This window comes from Panthera onca, chromosome X (genome assembly GCF_046562875.1).
Source record: "Panthera onca isolate mPanOnc1 chromosome X, mPanOnc1 haplotype 2, whole genome shotgun sequence".
In the NCBI taxonomy this organism is placed as follows: Eukaryota; Metazoa; Chordata; class Mammalia; order Carnivora; family Felidae; genus Panthera; species Panthera onca.
The window spans coordinates 5,414,837-5,433,755 of record NC_138357.1 but is presented as its reverse complement, the minus strand read 5'-3'; the positions used below and the strand labels follow the sequence as shown (position 1 = coordinate 5,433,755).

The 18,919-nt window shown below is 53.0% G+C and overlaps 2 protein-coding genes and 1 long non-coding RNA gene across 18 annotated transcripts in view; 2 read left to right on the top strand and 1 right to left on the bottom strand.

The window, feature by feature from the left end:
- Positions 1-1,265: 1,265 nt before the first annotated feature.
- Positions 1,266-3,201, top strand: HSFX4 (heat shock transcription factor family, X-linked member 4). The gene is made up of 2 exons (XM_081792984.1): positions 1,266-1,826; positions 2,497-3,201. Exons 1-2 carry the CDS (start codon positions 1,329-1,331, stop codon positions 3,085-3,087), a joined length of 1,089 nt encoding a protein of 362 aa, XP_081649110.1. The 5' UTR covers positions 1,266-1,328; the 3' UTR covers positions 3,088-3,201.
- A 595-nt stretch (positions 3,202-3,796) lies between these two features.
- EOLA2 (endothelium and lymphocyte associated ASCH domain 2) lies at positions 3,797-8,561 on the bottom strand. 14 transcript variants are annotated; one of them, XM_081792991.1, is made up of 4 exons: positions 8,439-8,554; positions 5,896-6,043; positions 5,495-5,777; positions 3,797-4,647 (listed from the first exon to the last, which is right to left on the bottom strand). In XM_081792991.1, exons 3-4 carry the CDS (start codon positions 5,745-5,747, stop codon positions 4,385-4,387), a joined length of 516 nt encoding a protein of 171 aa, XP_081649117.1. In that variant the 5' UTR covers positions 5,748-5,777; positions 5,896-6,043; positions 8,439-8,554; the 3' UTR covers positions 3,797-4,384. The 14 variants fall into 14 exon arrangements, with proteins under 14 accessions (XP_081649117.1, XP_081649118.1, XP_081649115.1 ...); XM_081792992.1 differs by having other exon boundaries at positions 8,435-8,544; XM_081792989.1 differs by lacking the exon at positions 8,439-8,554 and adding an exon at positions 8,283-8,424.
- Positions 8,562-8,679: 118 nt separating this feature from the next.
- The window catches only part of LOC145714013 (uncharacterized), a 279,372-nt gene continuing 269,132 nt past the window's right edge, over positions 8,680-18,919 (top strand). For all 3 annotated transcript variants that reach the window (XR_014136769.1, XR_014136768.1, XR_014136767.1), the window contains exon 1: positions 8,680-10,477. This is a non-coding gene — a long non-coding RNA (uncharacterized LOC145714013). The remainder of the gene's footprint in view (positions 10,478-18,919) is intronic.

Genomic DNA, 18,919 nt, shown 5'->3' with positions numbered 1-18,919 from the left:
CAACTCTGAGGACAACTTACTTTGGGGCAAGAAAACATGACTTATTCTTGGGGCCTATCTGAGCAGGACCAACTAAACAGCAGGAAGTGTTGGGAGAGAACAAAGCAGGAATGGGGGGAGCAGGAATACAAAGGGAGGCTACAAATGAGAACCTACTCTGGGGACAACATGACCTAGGGGAGAGAAAATAGGACTCTTTGTTGGGCCCTACATGAGCAGGACAAACTTACCAACAGGAGTGGTTGGACGAGACCAAGGAGGGAAGCGTGTGGGGTGCAGGAAACAAGGTGGGCTACGAACTTAAACCCAACTCTGAGGACAATTTACCTGGGGGCAAGAAAACATGACTTATTCTTTGGGCCTATCTGAGCAGGACCAACTAACCAGCAGGAACAGTTGGAAGAGATCAAAGCAGGAATTGGAGGGGGGCAGGAATGAAAAGGACGCTACAAATGAGACCCTACTCTGGGGACAACTTGACCCAGGGGACAAGAAAATAGGACACTTTGTTGGGGCCTATCTGAGCAAGACCAACTAACTAGCAGGAACAGTTGGAAGAGACCAAAAACAGAATTGTGTGGGGGCAGCATAAAAGGGGGCCTAACTGAGACCCTACCCTGAGGACCACTTGACACAGGGGGCATGAAAACAGGACTTTTTGTTGGGGCCTTTCTGAGTAGTACCAAGTAACCAGCAGGAAATTTTGGAAGAGACCAAGGTAGTAAGTATGGGGGGGGGAGGGCAGGTAGGAATAAATGGGGGCTACCAAGTAAGACTAGGCCAAGTCCTCTAGGGATTGCCATCTTCTGACAGGTACCGACCCCAAGGATCCATCTGACCCAAGCAGCCTTGGGGGCAGCCCAAGCCAGGACTAACCAGGGCCTGGCTCTTGACCAAATCTGAGAGACCAGCAACTGGTCTCCCCCATCCCTGGAGTGGGAGTAGACCTCGGATCATGGTTTCTCTTCCCATCCAGGGCCTGGTCCCATGAAACAATGTTCCTGGCTGCAGACAGGAGCCCTTCCTGGGAACTCAAACCAGATGTTTGCATATTCTTTTGGAAAAGAGAGAAGCTGGGGGCCCTGTGCCCATCCCCTCCCCCACACTTGGCCAGTGCTGCCTTGCCAGATCAGCTGTGAGCCACCTTTGTGACATCACATGACAAATAAAGAGCCGATGACTTAGGTAGCTGGTTGCCTCACTACGAGATTCTAGAATTTTGTGGACGGTATATATTGGGCATCCCCATACTGACTGAAGGCATTTGCGACTTGAGAGGTCAGTGAGACATTCTCATGGCAAAAGTGCTCCTGGTCTAGACTAGCTCCATGGCTAGTCAGAGTGCTAAGGAGATACCCAAAGGGAAGCTGGCCCCATCTGATGATGGAGAGCCAGCACCAGAATTACCATCTAGTTCATCCCAGGATCCAAATTTGGATTCCGGGGAGATTTTGGTGATGAATAGGGACCAAGCAGTGATCCAAGATCCAGGCCCCCAAGACAACCCACAACCACAGGCCCCAAACCAAGGTGCCGCCAACTTGGGAGAAAACAACAGTATTCTTGGGCTCTCCTTCCCAAGAAAGCTTTGGATGATCCTGGAGGACAACACCTTCACGTCGGTGCGCTGGAACGATGCCGGGGACACCGTGATCATCGACAAAGACCTTTTCCAGAGGGAGGTTCTTCACCGCAGAGGCGCGGAGAGAATCTTTGAAACTGACAGCTTGAAGACTTTCATCCGCCTGCTGAACCTGTACGGCTTCAGCAAAATACGCGCAACCGACCCTTGGGGGAATCAGTCCCCAGGGAATAAGAGAATGCTGGTAAGTAGAAAGTCCTTGGTTTCCCATGTTTTCTGTCTTTTCAGCACCTTCCTAGTAGACCCCAGATGAATGATCTACTGAAAGGGTTTAATTTCCGAGGACAACTTTCTTTCTCGAGAGACATTATGGAGAGATGAGAAAGTCTAGGCTTTCCTATTAACCTACAACCCCCTTAGATGGAGTGTGCATGTATGACTAAACATTCAGAGGCCAGGTAACGTCAAATAGGTATGTGAATCCCTTCAACTGGGCTTTATGTGTCTTTATTCAGTGAGTTTAGTTAGGTCCCAGGGCATAGTGAGCCTTGTAGACAACTTAAAAGGATCTTTTCTCCATAGTAGAACCAGACCATTATGACTGCTGTGGGAGGGGCCAGAGGCAGGGAGCGGTGGTGGGGGGATCCAGGGGCGGGGAGTGGGGGGGGGTAAGGGGGGAGGGGGAATGGGAGGAGGAGGCGGAGGGGGGGAGAAGAAGAGGAAGGAGAGAGGTGGAAGGGGATTGTGGGGGGAAGAGGAGGGAGAGGGAGGCAAGGGGGAGGATGGGGGAGAAGGGGAGGAGGAACGGGGAGGGAGAGGGAGAAGAGGGAAAGGAGGTGGCAGTCTCGGTGGCAGCAGACACAAATCTTCCCTCCCAGAATGACTAAAATGATGAATCTCGCATCTCGTTTCAGATTTACCGCAACGCCAACTTTCAGAGAGACAAGCCTTTCCTGCTCGGGAACATTCAGAGGAAAAGTGACCTGAGAGTCACCACCACCTGGCTAGGCACCAGTGCACCAACTCCAAAGAGAAAGAAGCCGGTGGCAGCAACAAGACAGTCCCCACGAATCCATCACGAGGAACCCGCCAACGACGACAAGACGGTCCCCGGCGCAGCCCCAAACGCTCAGGGTCCCAGCGGCAGCCAGTCCTTCGCCTTCTCTGGCATTTGGTCTCTGAGCAGCGCAGCCGGGTACGCCATGGCAACTCATGGCCCGAGTGAGCCAGGTGGCCTGAGTGGGGAGGGCACCTCCAGGAACATGATGTTTGCGCCCCTGGCTACTGCCAGAAGGGATGACGCAGGGGAACTGCCCATCAGCCCCCCAGTTTACCCCGACTATGGTACGGTGATGTCTCTGTATAACACCTGTTATTCCATCCTGCTGGCGGCCCTGTCAGTCATGTCCCCAAACGAGGCCCCCAGTGAGAACGAGGAGCAGGAGGGCTCCTCAGATTACAAGTGTGCCCTCTGTGAACATTTCAAGGAAAATCCGGGTCCCTAGGCTCACAGGCCACTGACGACAGCTAAAAACTCACCACTGTAACCGTCAATCTATTTTTGGCTTTAATGGAAACAAACACAACTCCGCGGGAGTAAATAAACAGTCTGACTAGAACCGCGAATCTGTGTTCTTTCTCACGTATGATGCTACACACACCTTATGCGATAAGCCCGGGGAGGCTGGGAATCCTGGCCTGAGACAGGTTCTGGCCCCCTACTGTCCTCTGTCCTTCGAAGCGGCAGCGTTTTTGCAGCCTCGGCCAAGGACCTGGCTAGGGAGCATGGAGGAGGCAAGCCCAGGAAGATCTGGTCCCCTGAGCCTCGCCTGCGGGTCAGGAGACAGAACCGCCTCACTCCTGACCTTGGGGGTGTCACCTCGTATCATTCGTGTGTTTGAAACAGGAGGGCTTTTCCTCACGGGTGCCCCTGTGATGCCGGGAAGTTTCTGATCAGCAGCTGAGCGCTTCTAGCCCAAGAGCCAGGGGCCTGCCAAAGAGGCCCACCTAAAAGCAGGGCCACCCCATCTGCCAAGGGACGTGGGGCCACTTTCTTGTTGCTCAGAAGAGACGGGCCATTCTAGTCAATGCCTGGGGGTGGGGGTGGGGGAGGGACAGCCCATCTTCCCCATCGGTAAGGACCACCAGAAACTTTGCTAAGAAAGCACACAACAACAACAAAAGATTTCCCACAGAATACACAACACGACTTAATCATTTTCCCATCGGTGCTGTATTTAGGATCCTTCCTTTGGCCATGAAGTAGCTAGCTGTGGGATGTGTCGAACACGCATACTTCATGGGCCAAGGGACGCTTTGACAACAGAGTAAGAGTCATTTGTAAGAACAGACGGATGCTGTGTCTCAGTCTGATGCTGTCGTCATGGTGAACGGGGGCACCGTGGCTGGCCACCCCTGCACACCCCTTTAGCGCCCGCTCCCAGCCTTCCCACAAGGTCCCCTGGATGCTGTTCAAACGTCCTATGAGTTCTGAGCAGAACAACGAGAGGAGGAAACACGAACTGGTCGTCTTCAGACCTATGTCTTTGTACGACCCGGAAATCAGAAGGACTCAAGTAGTGGCGGCACCAAGACATTTACTGGCCGCTTCCCCTTTATCCCGAACGTCGAAGTCCTGGAGACTGCCGGCGAGCCCAGATAGGCATCTCACGAGGAAAGTCCCGCTGCCCTGTCCCCTGCATCTGAGTGGAGAGACCTGTTTCCACGAACAGCACACAGTGGCAGGGCCGATTCAGACTGAACCGGGCTTGTAGGTCTGCGGCATGACGGTCAGTGGACGGGTCACGATTTAGCCGGTTTCTCGGTAACCTTCCGCACTCGCCAGGCGTCCTGCCCCAAGGGCATCAGGTGCTCTGGGATGTCTACCTGGAAGATATCCTTTCCACCTTTCCTGGGTATGGGCTCCAGTAACCACCTGGGGTTTGAAAGCACGGTGAGGTACTTCTGCTTCAGGCTGGTCAGCACAGCTTGATTCTCCAGCGCCACAACCTCATCAGGGGCTAAGTCCTCTGGGCACTGTACAGTTTCCCCAATGTCAACAAGCCCTGAGCACAAAGAGAAGCACACGATGGTTTTTCTTCCAGAAACCAAGGCCCTCCTGTTGGAGAACATGATTATTCAAAGTTACAACCACCAGAGACCAAGAGGGTCTCCCCAAGGGGACACCGGGTACACTGGGCCCCTCGGACTGAGCATACCCGACACGCCAAAGTCTGCTTCGGGCGTTCTGGGTGAGGCCGAGGGAGGGAGCGAAACGGAGCGGAGGGCCTCGTCCTCAACGACCACCCCCAAATAATGGGCTGGCCCCAGCCAGAGAGCTTAGGGCAACAGGCAGAGGTCAGACCAGAAGGGCCCCAGATGCTGGGCGGAACAGGCACTCAGGTCCCCGAGCACTTCAGCAGGTGGCAGGTGCTCGTGTGGGACCTCCCCCACCGAGGGCTTAGGGGACTCACCCAGGATGCAGGGACAGTGGGGATGGGGCATCGCACAGGAAGCCCGGCAACAGCCCGGGGTCTGGAGTCTGCCCGACCCACTGTGTGCACCGTGCTGCCTCCACGGTCTCTGTCGCACGCACACACGCGGGCACACATGCGCAACCGTGAGCGAAGGTCACATGCACACTTGGAACCTGTCCCTGTCTCTCAGGTCAGAACCGGGCACTGAGGCCCAGAGCGGAAGCAGGGTTCACCTGAAGTCGTGGGACCTCAGCAACTCCCCCCATCCCCAGTCCCAGGGCCCCCTGCTGCCCCGCCGAAGGTGTGCTGCTTAAAGAAAACACGGCCCCCACACCAAGCAGCTCACACAAGGGAACAAGGCACAAAACTCCTGAGCAAGGTCCTGGGGAGTAGCCCTTGGGGGTGTCTCAGCAGCATGCGGCTTCTCATCACTTGCCAGCGATCACGCCACGGCCATACTTTTCCCCTTCCAGAAGCAAGGCCTGAATCTGAGCAGGGGTCATTCCAAGCCTCTCCGCCAGCAGCTCCCTCCATGCGGTGTCTTCCCAGTCCCTGTGAGCAATGTGGATGGCGATGGTACGGTTCCGGTGGCTGCTCAGCAGAGGACGCCAACGCGTCTCCAGGGTCTTGACCCCGTTTAAGACAAAACCTGCATAAGGCTGCCGGAAGGAGAGGCAGCCGAACTTCATCTCCCCAGAGCGCCTTGGGCCTCACCAGACCTGCGGAGACACAGAACCACGAAGGTCAACAGGCATCGTGCCCAGCGCTCCAAGCTCATGACCTGGGGGCAAGACCTCTCCCCAGGGTCCCCCGGGGGTGCCCTGACACCCCACTGACCTGGACGGTGGGGGAACGGAGAGCCTTGGCTCCTCCTCCTCTGTCACTACACGGTCAGCTGACAGGCACAAAGGAAGGGACCGGCGGTCAGGATGACGTGTCCATCACATGGAGTCGTTGGGGACCTCAGAGAGGAGGGCGGGGATAGCTAGAGAAAGGCATGGCCAGGACAGCCTGTGGTCAGTTCTACATCAGAGGTCACTGAGCCCCAGGAGAGCACAGATGGCGAGGGGCCCCTCGGTTGGACGGCTCAGTGAGCTGGCTCTACCTCTCTCCCAGCACAGACAGGGACATCCTGGGCTTCGCCACCCTGGGGCTGCTGAGCGCAAACCCTTGGTATCCGACCTCAGCTCAGCGCTGGGGGCGCCCTGTGATCGCACATGGTCCTGGCAGCTGTCTCCTCCCGACCCCTTTGGGTGCCACCCTCCTCTGACCCCTTCCTGCCCCACTGCTCTCCACCATCAACAGACACCCCCCGACCCTGACCCGGGCCTAGAGAAACCAGGAACCAGAGCAGGAACAGCTGGTACCAGGGCGCACGCACCGTCTCCATGCCAGGCACTGGGGTGGGCACAATCAACACATCACAGGATTCGATCCTCACATAACCCAGTAAGGCAGCGCTTCGTCACCCTGCTCTATAGCTGAGAAGGAGGCGCCGAGGGATAGAGAGACGGCCCATGATTGCAGGGGACCTGAGTGCACCTACCCCTTGTCCTTGCACCTGGACGAGGGGGTCCCTCCTCCTTGCGCACGGCAGAGCTGTGCAGTGGGAGGAGCACGAGCCTCAGCTGGGTCCTGGCACCTCAAGGAGCCCCAGTCTCCATCGGGGCCGCGAGGACCGGGGACAAGGTGCAGGGGCACCTAGCCCGGCATGTGGCACCTAACAGGACAGCCACAAACAGTGGCCGCCCCTCATCATTATCATCATCCTCATCACAGGGCCTGGGGCACTGCGCTGCACTCAGGAGCACCCCGAATCTGGATCATCTCTCCTCCCAGTTCTCGAAGGACATAAACCTGGCCTCAACCCCTCCTCTCGTTTAAGAGAACACATCTACTCTCAAAGATAAGGCCCTGGGATCACCCCTTTCCCAACCCACCGTCCTGCCGCCCTGGCACCACACCCCCTGCGTTCCCTCTGTCTGGGGCTGAGCTGCGCGGCCACCTGCCCTCAGCTGTGCTCTGGGCCAAGCACAGTCCTTCACTGGAGGACCTCACTCCGTCTGCTCTTGCTCAGGCAGCCCTACTCCCCTCCCCTGTGAGTAGATGGTCTCGCTTTTAGAAAGCCACACCTGCACACCCCTCACTGCAGGGACAAAGACCCCCCCCCAACCCAGCCCCTGAGCCCGCACGTGTCTCCAGCACCTGCCAACTTGTCTAAACCTCTGCATAGCAGAGGTCCCAGGAGCAGCGGTCTACACTCACAGTCTCTACTTCTTCCCCTCGCACTGCCCGCCCTCCTCCATGAACACACCGGTTGCCGCAGGCACCAGCGACCTGCCCCGTGCCTGTCCATCTTCATGGAACTCACGGCCGGACAGCCCTGACGCGACTGACACCCCTCCTTCACTTCTCAGCCTTCCACGTTGCACCTCACTCACGGGTTGGTTCTGCTAACCACATAAGGCCCCAGCCGGCAGCAGAGAAAACCATTTCATGTAAGTGGCTCGTGTTCTCACAGCCTAGCAGACCCGTATCCAACAGGAGAAAGAGGACACCAGGCCCTCACACTGTCACACGGGAAGGATTTGGGGGCCCTATAGTCCAGTTCCCCTCAGTCAAATCCTGGAAGTCCCCCCCCCCCGGGAGGAGTGACAGGGGCAACAGGCTGAACCCCGCACAGCCGGCGGCCTCGGTGAGGTCGCGGCCCTTAAGGGCCCAGCGGGAGGCGGGGAGGGCCGGAATGACTGCGGACCGGGGCCCGTGCAAAGGTATGGTCGCGTTTCTCCGCGCACACGTACGTCGCGGGCATGTGATGGTGGCGGGAGGAGGGGACAGGGAAGGGTGTCCGCGGCCGCTCTGCGCTTGCTTCCAGACCTCTGGTCCGGGAACCCCCAGCCCAGAGGCACCGTCCCGCCGAGGGTCGAGCAGGCCGCAGCCGCACGGGCTTCCTGGCTCCCTTCGCGCGTGGCGGGTCTCCCCGCCCCCGCCCACCGCAGGCGCGCTCAGCCGATTCGGCTGCGGCCACCGGGCGGGACCGTCCGCTTCCCGTGACCCTGCGAGGCCACCAGCGCCGGGACGACCGCCTCCCACGCCCAGGCGAGGAGACGACGCGGCCCACCGAGAGAGGACAGAGCGCCCGGTCCGCGTCGTGGCTGTCCCGCCATCGCCGCGGCCCGACACCAGGGACCGCTGACAGGTGCCGGGTGCCGGCAGCCCCTCACCTGACGCACCCGCACAGACGCTGCCGCTCCTTTTTTGCGGGGCATACGCCGGCTCGTACCCACGCAGTTACGTACGCACACGGAGGTACGCAGCACGCCAGGGCGAAAGCCCGTAGGCACGCAGCCAAGCAGTTACGTGGACACGCACTTACGTACACACGCACATAGGCCCGCAGGCCCCGGTCGCTAGGAGACGTCGTTGGACTCAAGGGGCCGGGAGGCGCGCGGGACCATCAGGCTTGATAGGGAGCTGGGGCTGGCGGCTGGAGCGGAACCGGAAGGAGGATAGAAATGGGGGTGGGGCGGTGGGGGGAAGGGGCGGGGCGAGTCGAGTCTGGGGGTGGGGCTGTGGGCGGGGCGGCGGGAGGCCGAGCTGGGGGAGGAGTAGGTGGGGGCGGACCTGTGGGTTAGGAGCTGGGGTAGGAGGAGCCGTGAGACAGGGCTGTGGAAGAAGCTGGCGCCAGTTGTGGGAAAGAGTTGGGGCAGGACCTAGGGCAATGAGCGGGAAGGAGCAGGACGGAGATGGGAAAGCTGCGGAGGAGTAGCTGTGGGAAGAGCAGGGTGGGCCTGGGGAGGTGTAACTGGGGGAGTTGCAGGGGGGAGCTTGGGGTGGAGCCAAAGGGGAAGCTGGGGGACCACTGGGGAGGAGGGCAGAGCTGACAGGAGGAGCTGGAGCAGGGGCAGGATGGAGCTGGGGCAGTGGAGGCGGAGCTGGGAGAAACTGTGAGGGATGGAGTCAGAGGAGCTGGGGACCCCTGGGGGGAGGGCCCTGGGAGGAGCTGAGCGGAGTTGAGAAGCGGAGCTGGAGAGGGGCGGGGTGGAACTGAGGAGGTTGGGTAGGCGGAGCTGGGGCAGGAGGGGGCGGAGCTGAGAGAAAGCTGTGTTTGGTGGGGGGGGTTCAGGGGAGGAGCCAGGGAACCCATGGGTGTGGGGGTAGGGAGGAGCAGAGCGGAGCTGAGAAGGGGAGCTGGAGAGGGGCGGGGTGGAACTGAGGAGGTTGGGAAGGTGGAGGTGGGGGTGGAGATGGGCGGAGCTGGAAGAAAGCTTTGGCGGGTGGTGGAATCACAGGAGGAGTGGGGGAACCACCGGGTAGAAGGAGGTAGGGTGGAGCAGGATGGAACTAAGGGGAGCAGGCGAGGAGGAGCGGGGCGGAGCTGGCGGACGAGTGGGACGAAATTTAGGAGACGGAGGTGGAGCCATGGGAAGAGCTGGGGAAGCACAATGGATGAGCACCTGGGGAGTAGCAGGGCCGGGCTGGGGGACCCTCCAAAGGCAGAAGTGGGGGACTAGGAGGGCGTGGCTGGTGGCAAGTTAGGAGGGAGAGGTGAGGATGAGCCGGGCCGGTCTGGGGGAAAGGTCGGAGAAGTAGTAGCTAGCGCCGGGGGTGGGGAGGGTGGCACGGGGATGGGCAAAAGCTGGGAGAAGGTGGGGAGGTGACCAGCGGGGCTGGGGTTGAGTAGAACGACGTGGGCGGGGGAAGCTCGGAGCAGAAAATGGGGAGGAGTGGGGCGGGGCTTTCGAGGCTTGAAGTGGACTGGTGAGATAGCTGGGAGGGGGAACAGGGCGGGGCTGTAGAGAGGCTGGGCGGGACTGCTAGGATAGTTCGGAGGAGGAGCTGCGGAGGGGCTGGTGTGGGGAGTAGCAAGGTTGGACTGGTAGGGTATCTGGAAAGTGAAGCTGGGGCGGAGCAGGGTGGGACTGGTGGAATAACTCGGGGGAGGAGCTGGGGTGGAGCAGGGTGTGGTACGGGAGGAGCGGAGCGGGACTCGTGGAATAGCTGGCGGGGAGGGGCTGGGGTTGAGCAAGGCTGTACTGGTGTAGTGGCGGGGAGGAGGAGCTGGTGTGTCGTGGGGCGTGGCTGGGGTGGAGCTACGTTGGAGGAGGGCGGAGCTGGCAAGGCCGGAATGTTGGACCTTGGGGACCGCGCGGGGCTTAGCAAAGGTGTGCCAGTGGCGCAGACCAGGCAGTGCCCTTTATAAGCGTTCCGTCCGCGCCGCACTCGTAGGCAACAAAGTGGCAGCCCCAGGGTCCTCAGCGACCTGAGGTGACCCTTAGAATGGACCCCGGAGAGCACGGAGGCGGGAAGAGGGTGGTACCTGCAGGTTGAATCCCGCACCTCCGGGCTGAACGCCCAGGCACCCTGGGATGGCCAGTGGGGGCCTGAGGGACGGACTTTATATGAACGTATTTTGCAGGTGAGAAGAAAAAATTCCTACTCTGTTTCCTGCTGCCCCTCAGACCTGACATGTGCCAGACAGAGTCAACCGCCCTGTCAGAGCTGTTTCCTGCCCTCTACCTCTCAGTCAGAGACTCAACACACTCCCTGTCGCCCTGCTTTGTTCCTGGGGTTCCCTTACCCTCACCCTCCTTCCGCATTTGCTTGGTGACCAAATCCGGTGTCCCTGCCTCCCAAATGCCTGATTAGAATAGATGCTCCTCTTCTTGTCCCCACTGCTACTTCCTGAGTTCAGGTCTGAGGTCTGGGGCTTTTTACCTGAGCCCCCACACCAGCCTGGATGCCTCCTGTCTTTCTTCCTCTGTAGGGGTAACTTCAAAAACATTCAGGTCACTCCTGGTACTTCAGAGTGGCCTGCAAGTGAGGTTTTCCTGAACACTTTTTTCAAAGCACAAGAATCTCTTTTTCCTCAGCTACCCTGCTCTCACTCAGTAACCCACCCCTGCCAATGGAACAAAATCCGCAAGGAGAAGTAGAGGGACTACAGATATAATCCTTAAGGAAACAAAGTTTCTGGAAGAGTGTCCTGTATCTCTAGTGTTTCCTGAATTCTCTCATAGCTAGGGACTTTTTTCATATAACTCAGGCAGATTTTTAACCCCTCTCTGGCCCTCGTGTGATCCCAGCCAACCCTGTAGCTTAACCATGCTTCCTAAAACACAACTTTGCCCAGAGGTTGCCCTCGCTCCTAATTCTTGGCATTTAAGTGCCTGAACCTCTCTGGCCTCAGTTTGTCCAGGTGTCAAATGAGGATAATATAAACAATCCTCAGGTTGTGGGATTACTATGAGCACTGAATGAGCCCAGCTCAGCCATACATAACATGGCCTTGTTCAAGGGAGTCGTCTGTCTCCTTGGGCATAGCTGCCCCTCTAGTCTCACTGCCTGGACCCTTCCCCAGTTCCCAGCACTCAGTGACTGTGCCCTCCACACTGCTCTCTCATGGCAGATACTCTCCCTCACTTCCTGTGTGTGGCCTCATGAAGCTTCCCCTAACAGTCTGAGCCGGGTGTCAGGGCCTGCTCCTTCTTCCTGACAACTTTCCAGAATCCTGTCTATGGTACTCCTTTTGTGCAAGGTTACTTTGGCTTTTTCTGTTTTGCATGTGTATGTGTGTGCCCAGTTATTGCAGCTAGACTGGAATCTCTCTGAAAACAAGGACTCTGTCCACTTCACCTTTGTGCTGTCCCCAGAGCCTGCCTCTGCCAGAGGAGACACTAGATGTAAATGATGGCGATAAACTGTCCAGTTTGAATCATCCAGGATTCATCGACTCTCTACCATGATGAGCTACTGTACCACGCTGGGCTTCAGCAGATGAGTGACATAGGCCCTGACCCGGAGTCGGTGCATACTAGTTGGATAAGAAAGGCAAGTATGTCAATAACTCTCATTTGAGGTAGGACCAGACACTGTCCACAGAAAGAACTGTGAAGTGCTACAAGGCCTCAGGAGAGGCCAGAATGCACCTCACTGGGAGATCAGGAAGTTTTCAGAAGCAGGCTGGTTCTGAGCTGCGCACTGAAGAATAGGCAGAGTTTGGAAGGTGTTGATACAGGAGTCCAGTCCTGGGAAGTCAGCTTTAGACTGAGAAAACAGGAGATTAGAGGCAATAAGGAAGAATATCCCAGGTAAAGGTGCTTCTCGCATCCTGTCTCCTCTGGTTCTTGAATCAACCTGGCAAGCTAGGTGCTGATAGATCCACTCGATGGATGAGGAAACCAAGAGCACAGAGGCCAAGGGACTGGGCTAAGATCTCTCATTCGGCTGGGGGTGGGGGAGAGCTGGGATTTAAACTCAGGATCGGCCAACCCAGAGTCCACGTGGCCACCAGACAGGTTGGGAACACAGGATGCACACTCTAAGCCTGGTGCTAAGGCCATCAGCCTGCTACCCTGAGTTATGCTTCTGAAGTATATGGCTGATCCCGGGCCTTGCGTGTGTTCTTATTTCCCATCTGGAAGGCAAGGGGCTCAGCCTCTGACCACTCCTCCTCCTTCCAGCTCTTGTGCAGTGTGATTCAGGGACTTTGAATTATTTCACTTGCCTGTGAGCTGGTCTACTCCTTTTAGATCACAGGAGGGACTATTGCACTTGAATCAAGACAGTATGCGTTTCACAGAATGTACTTTATGGTGGCTGTGAAAGAGTCAATTCCGTTTACTCAGCTGTGGCTGGTGCTCTCTGGAGTGCAAGGAAAGACCGAACCAAAGGGAAGATTAATGGCTTGCTGTGAGACACAGCCACCCAAAGGCACTGTCCTTAGATTTTCATCCCCATTTGTGTAGTTGAGAAGTGTCAAATCAGGCATATGCATTTAGTTCTGCACTTGAGTTTCCTGCTGACAGATTCTGCAGAATGACTCAGGGTAGCAGAGTTTCTGTCAAATCTATTGCTTGCTTCTGGGGATCTGTGTGGTCCAGAGCCAGGTGACTTTACCATATACGTCTTCCTACTAGGATAGAGCAGGGCTTGGACAAGGGCTGGTATGGAGGTGAGGGACTACAAGCGTCATCTGTAGTCCTACAAATCTGCCCTCTGAGACATTTTTTTATTCTATTTTTTAATGTGTACTTATTTATTTAGAGGGGAGGTGCAGAGAGAGAGAGAGAGAGAGAGAGAGGGAGAGAGAGAGAGAGAGAGAGAGAATCCCAAGCAGGTTCTGTGGGTCAGCGCAGAGCCTGATGCGGGGATCGAACTCACAAACCATGAGACCATGACCTGAGCTGAAACCAAGTCAGATGCCTAACTGACTGAGCCCCCCAGGTGCCTCTGCTTCTTCAGACCTTGAAATGCTTGCCTGTGTCCTCTTCTCCTTCCTTCTCCAGTCCTAGCGAAACTACTTTTTGGAGTCCACCCTATTTGTAAAATGACTGTTATTCATATCGAATTAATCCCAAAGTAGTACCATCAATTTCCCTCTAAAATACCAACAAGACCACCGCTTTAAACTGTTGATACACGAGGGGGCGCCTGGGTGGCTCAGTCGGTTAAGTGTCAGACTTCCACTCAGGTCATGATCTCACTGTTCTGGAGTTCGAGCCCTGCATCAGGCTCTGTGCCGACAGCTCAGAGCCTGGAGCCTGCTCTGGGAGATTCTGTGTCTCCCTCTCTCTCTCTGCCCCTCCCCTGCTCATGCTCTGTCTCTCTCTTTCTCTCTCAAATATAAATAAACATTAACAAATTTTAAACTGTTGGTACATGAGGGAGAGAGAAGAGTCGGTGAGAGTCAGCGTGTTCTGAGCGTTCACACCGTATGCAGAGAGGTAGTTTGCCGCAGCTCCTGTGCTGCCGTTTCCACTGTGGTAAAACAAAGCTGGCATTCCCGCCAGGCTTTGCAGTTCATAGCTTGCTTACCCGTGGGTCCTTAGGAAGAAAGCCCCTCTGGGTCCTTTTCCTCATCCTAGTACCACATTGGATTCTCCTGGGGCTTTGGCAGTGACATTATCATTCTCTTCACTTTAGAGATGAGGCACCTGAGATTCAGAGAGAGGAAGTGATTTACCTCCAGATGCGCAGTGAGTGACTGAGGCAGGACTGCTTGGGTCCAACTATGGTGACCTGCTTCCCCTACCCACGGAGGGTTGTGGTTGAATATGCTACCTAGAAGGCCCTTTCGAGCTTGAGCAACATTTGATGCTGTGAGTGTACTGTTTGGGAATTCAGTCTTGACCCATTCAGACTTATTTCTTGGCTGCTTCTCTGGTTCCTGGCCTGCTCAATTTGGTTCTGTACCTGCCCAACACAGTTGCTCTCCACCTGTGGTTCAAGAAGCCCAACTCTTCTGAAGTAATTCTTCCACTGCACTCGGTGTCTACCCCCACTCATGCTAGACTGTTCATGTCGGTCATGGGAAAAAGACACTCTGTCATTTGCGTACTTGTGTTGGGGCCCAGCTCAGGCTGTCTTCTCATTCCTACGTCACATGCTAACCACTCATTCCCAAGTACTTTGGCATGCTGGTTATCTGGAATTCATCCTGGTTTCCTTGTCCTTGCTTCTGCTTATATACACTCCTCCCTTCTGCCACATTATCTGGGTCCCAGGCCTTTTCTGTGTTTGATTTTTCTTCTGTAACTCCCTGGGCTAGACACAGAGGCACAGTGAAGCTAATCAAGTTTTAGACTCAGCTTCAGGGTCACTTGCTTGCACAGGCCTGGGAGAGACCCTAACGTTATGGTTTATGCTAGTCATACGGCTTATAAAATCCACAGAAAACGAAATTTTAGCTTCTCGGGGCACCTGTCTTTCCATTCTGTTGCCTCCATTATTCTTGCTGTTGTGTTGGGTGGCAATGCAGCGGCCGTGGGCATATTGAGAATCTGACTAAGGAGATGCTAAATGGGGATATACTTAGTGTGCATTTGGAGAGTCCTATTTAAGGGGCTCACAATCAATTCCATACATGTTTGGGTTATTGCTAGCTGCCCTATATTGAAGTAACTTTCAGGAATACCTATGCTTTCTGTACCATTGCACACAGTGTCGGGAAAAAAGGTATGAGGTTGTAGAGGACTGGGGTGTCGTATCTTGGAGAACTCAGTGCTGGAAGTGTGTCGGCAGTAGAGGAGAATCAAGGTTCACGGTGGACCGAGCCGGAAGCTAGTCTGTGGGAAACTCTTCCAGTCACAAATCAGATCTGTAAAATTGACCAACACAAGTTCCATCCTGTCAGGAAAATTCTCAGTGTGCAGTGTATGCAATCATAAACACAGCACACATTTATGTTAACATTTGGACGGGCCTGTGTGAAGTGAAATTTTCCAGAATTCTTGTGACTGTGAGGCACACACCTGTATCAGAACTACAGACGTTGAGCGGCATGCTGAAAAGAGTTCATGTAGCTGGACTGAGACTGCTGTCCTTTCAAAAGCTCTGCTTGCAAGGCTGGCTTCTGGGGACTTGGCCTTCAGAGGGTGTCCAGGCAATAGTAAACTGGTAAGAAGGCTCACTGTGTGCAGACTGTTTATACAAACTACATGGTTTATGCTGAACACCTACTTTCCTTCTGGGAGTCTGAAATTTTGGTGCATGCTAGCTAGGCAGACAGTTCCTATGTGACCAGCCCTGACTACAACCCCGGGGCACTGAGTTTGGGCTTCCCTGGGCAGAAATGTCACATCCGTGTCACTGTATGTTCATTGCTGAAGGAATCATGTGGTCTGCGTGGCCCCTCATGGGAGGGATAGAGGATAAGGAGTCTGCACAGGAATTCCTCCAGGCTTTCCTTGTGTCTTATCCTCTTGCGATCTGCCTGTGTGTCCTTACTATGTTGCTGTAATGCATTTTAGGTGTGAGTACAACTGTATTCTAAGTCCTGTGAGTCTCCCACAATGATAGACAAGAAAAGTAGGAATAACGTATTGCAGAAATATGTCAGGCAATTATTTAATAAAATATACTTTTATTTATTATGTCATTTTTTTCTGAATTTTGAGATGTGCCTCACATTTGTTGACTTTTTCAAATGTGTGTTTCATTGTATTTCTTCTCTCATTTTAAATATTCACTTCTTTTTTTTTTTTTTTTTTTTTTTGTAGCTCAAATCTTTTTGTTCAAATCTTTATTTCAATTTAAGTCTTCTTTAAAAGTTGAAACTATATTTGTCTATAATTGCTGGAAAATAGCCTTTATAGATTCTAGGTTATATGCACATAAATCTTCTACTTAGTAGTTATGAAATAATTTTGTTTCATTTTTTTATAGTTTTTTTTTTTTTTTTTTATTTTTTAATATATGAAATTTACTGTCAAATTGGTTTCCATACAACACCCAGTGCTCATCCCAAAAGGTGCCCTCCTCAATACCCATCACCCACCCTGCCCTCCCTCCCACCCCCCATCAACCCTCAGTTTGTTCTCAGTTTTTAACAGTCTCTAATGCTTTGGCTCTCTCCCACTCTAACCTCTTTTTTTTTTTTTTTTTTTTCCTTCCCCTCCCCCATGGGTTTCTGTTATGTTTCTCAGGATCCACATAAGAGTGAAACCATATGGTATCTGTCTTTCTCTGTATGGCTTATTTCACTTAGCATCACACTCTCCAGTTCCATCCATGTTGCTACAAAAGGCCATATTTCATTTTTTCTCATTGCCACGTAGTATTCCATTGTGTATATAAACCACAATTTCTTTATCCATTCATCAGTTGATGGACATTTCGGCTCTTTCCATAATTTGGCTATTGTTGAGAGTGCCGCTATAAACATTGGGGTACAGGTGCCCCTATGCATCAGTACTCCTGTATCCCTTGGATAAATTCCTAGCAGTGCTATTGCTGGGTCATAGGGTAGGTCTATTTTCAATTTTCTGAGGAACCTCCACACTGCTTTCCAGAGCGGCTGCACCAATTTGCATTCCCACCAACAGTGCAAGAGGGTTCCTGTTTCTCCACATCCTCTCCAGCATCTAGAGTCTCCTGATTTCTTCATTTTGGCCACTCTGACTGGCGTGAGGTGGTATCTGAGTGTGGTTTTGATTTGTATTTCCCTGATAAGGAGCGACGTTGAACATCTTTTCATGTGCCTGTTGGCCATCCGGATGTCTTCTTTAGAGAAGTGTCTATTCATGTTTTCTGCCCATTTCTTCACTGGGTTATTTGTTTTTCGGGTGTGGAGTTTGATGAGCTCTTTATAGATTTTGGATACTAGCCCTTTGTCCGATGTGTCATTTGCAAATATCTTTTCCCATTCCGTTGGTTGCCTTTTAGTTTTGTTGGTTGTTTCCTTTGCTGTGCAGAAGCTTTTTATCTTCATAAGGTCCCAGTAATTCACTTTTGCTTTTAATTCCCTTGCCTTTGGGGATGTGCCGAGTAAGAGATTGCTACGGCTGAGGTCAGAGAGGTCTTTTCCTGCTTTCTCCTCTAAGGTTTTGATGGTTTCCTGTCTCACATTCAGGTCCTTTATCCATTTTGAGTTTATTTTTGTGAATGGTGTGAGAAAGTGGTCTAGTTTCAACCTTCTGCATGTTGCTGTCCAGTTCTCCCAGCACCATTTGTTAAAGAGACTGTCTTTTTTCCATTGGATGTTCTTTCCTGCTTTGTCAAAGATGAGTTGGCCATATGTTTGTGGGTCTAGTTCTGGGGTTTCTATTCTATTCCATTGGTCTATGTGTCTGTTTTTATGCCAATACCATGCTGTCTTGATGATGACAGCTTTGTAGTAGAGGCTAAAGTCTGGGATTGTGATGCCTTCTGCTTTGGTCTTCTTCTTCAAAATTACTTTGGCTATTCGGGGCCTTTTGTGGTTCCATATGAATTTTAGGATTGCTTGTTCTAGTTTCGAGAAGAATGCTGGTGCCATTTTGATTGGGATTGCATTGAATGTGTAGATGGCTTTGGGTAGTATTGACATTTTGACAATATTTATTCTTCCAATCCATGAGCAGGGAATGTCTTTCCATTTCTTTATATCTTCTTCAATTACCTGCATAAGCTTTCTATAGTTTTCAGCATTAAATATTCACTTCTGTTACCAATCATGTATTGATATTTTTGTATTCTTATCCTTGGAGAGGGCCCCAAGTGTTATAAGCTTCCGGTTCCACAGAACCTGGATCTGCCTCTGTTGTGGATCCAAGACTTGTGACTTCTTGTTGATTTTGTTATTGTCACCCCATATTTCACAGGTGGGAGATTAAAACTGAAAGGGGGAAGTCAAGTATATGTGGCAAAACTGGGATAGGATCCAGGTCTTCCAACTCCCAATTTAACACTCTTATCCTTCCATTCAGTAAAGCATTTTGATGATTTATCTGTAAACAATGGTCAGGGTGCATTGGACATAGACTGGGTGGCACTTGGAAGACTGAAGTTCTACTCCCTTCTTTCAGTAGATGGGTCATCTTCTATGAGTCCTTCCCTTCCTGGGACATATTTTCTGCTTTTGTAAAACAAAGGCACTGGAATAGATGCTCTTTAGAGTAGAGGCCTTTCTCTCTTTGATGTTCCATGAGTCTGTCATTCTAGAAACGCTCGAGTCACGCAATCATAGTTGAAACCATTTATCTTCTTGTCCTTGGGTCTTCTCTATCTCTAAAACAGAAGTAAAATACCTACGTCTCTCAGTTGTTGTCAGCCCCCTGGCACCATTCCTGGTAGAGTAGGTGATCAAAAGTTGCTTCCATCCTTTGGTCCAGTCAGGAACAAAGGTTGTGGTGTATAATTCTCACTCCTCCCCTTTGGAATCAGAGGATCTTTGATCAGCAAACCAAATTTTTTTAAAAAAAGAAATACACACACACACACACTCTGCTTCTGAAACTTTTAAAAATAGAAATATAATTTGCAAACAAAAAAAGCACAAATATTAAGTGAATAGATTAGTGGATATTCACAAAGTTAACATACCAGTAACACATATTTATATTAAGAAATAGAACACTGCTAGAACTGCCTTGTGATCTCC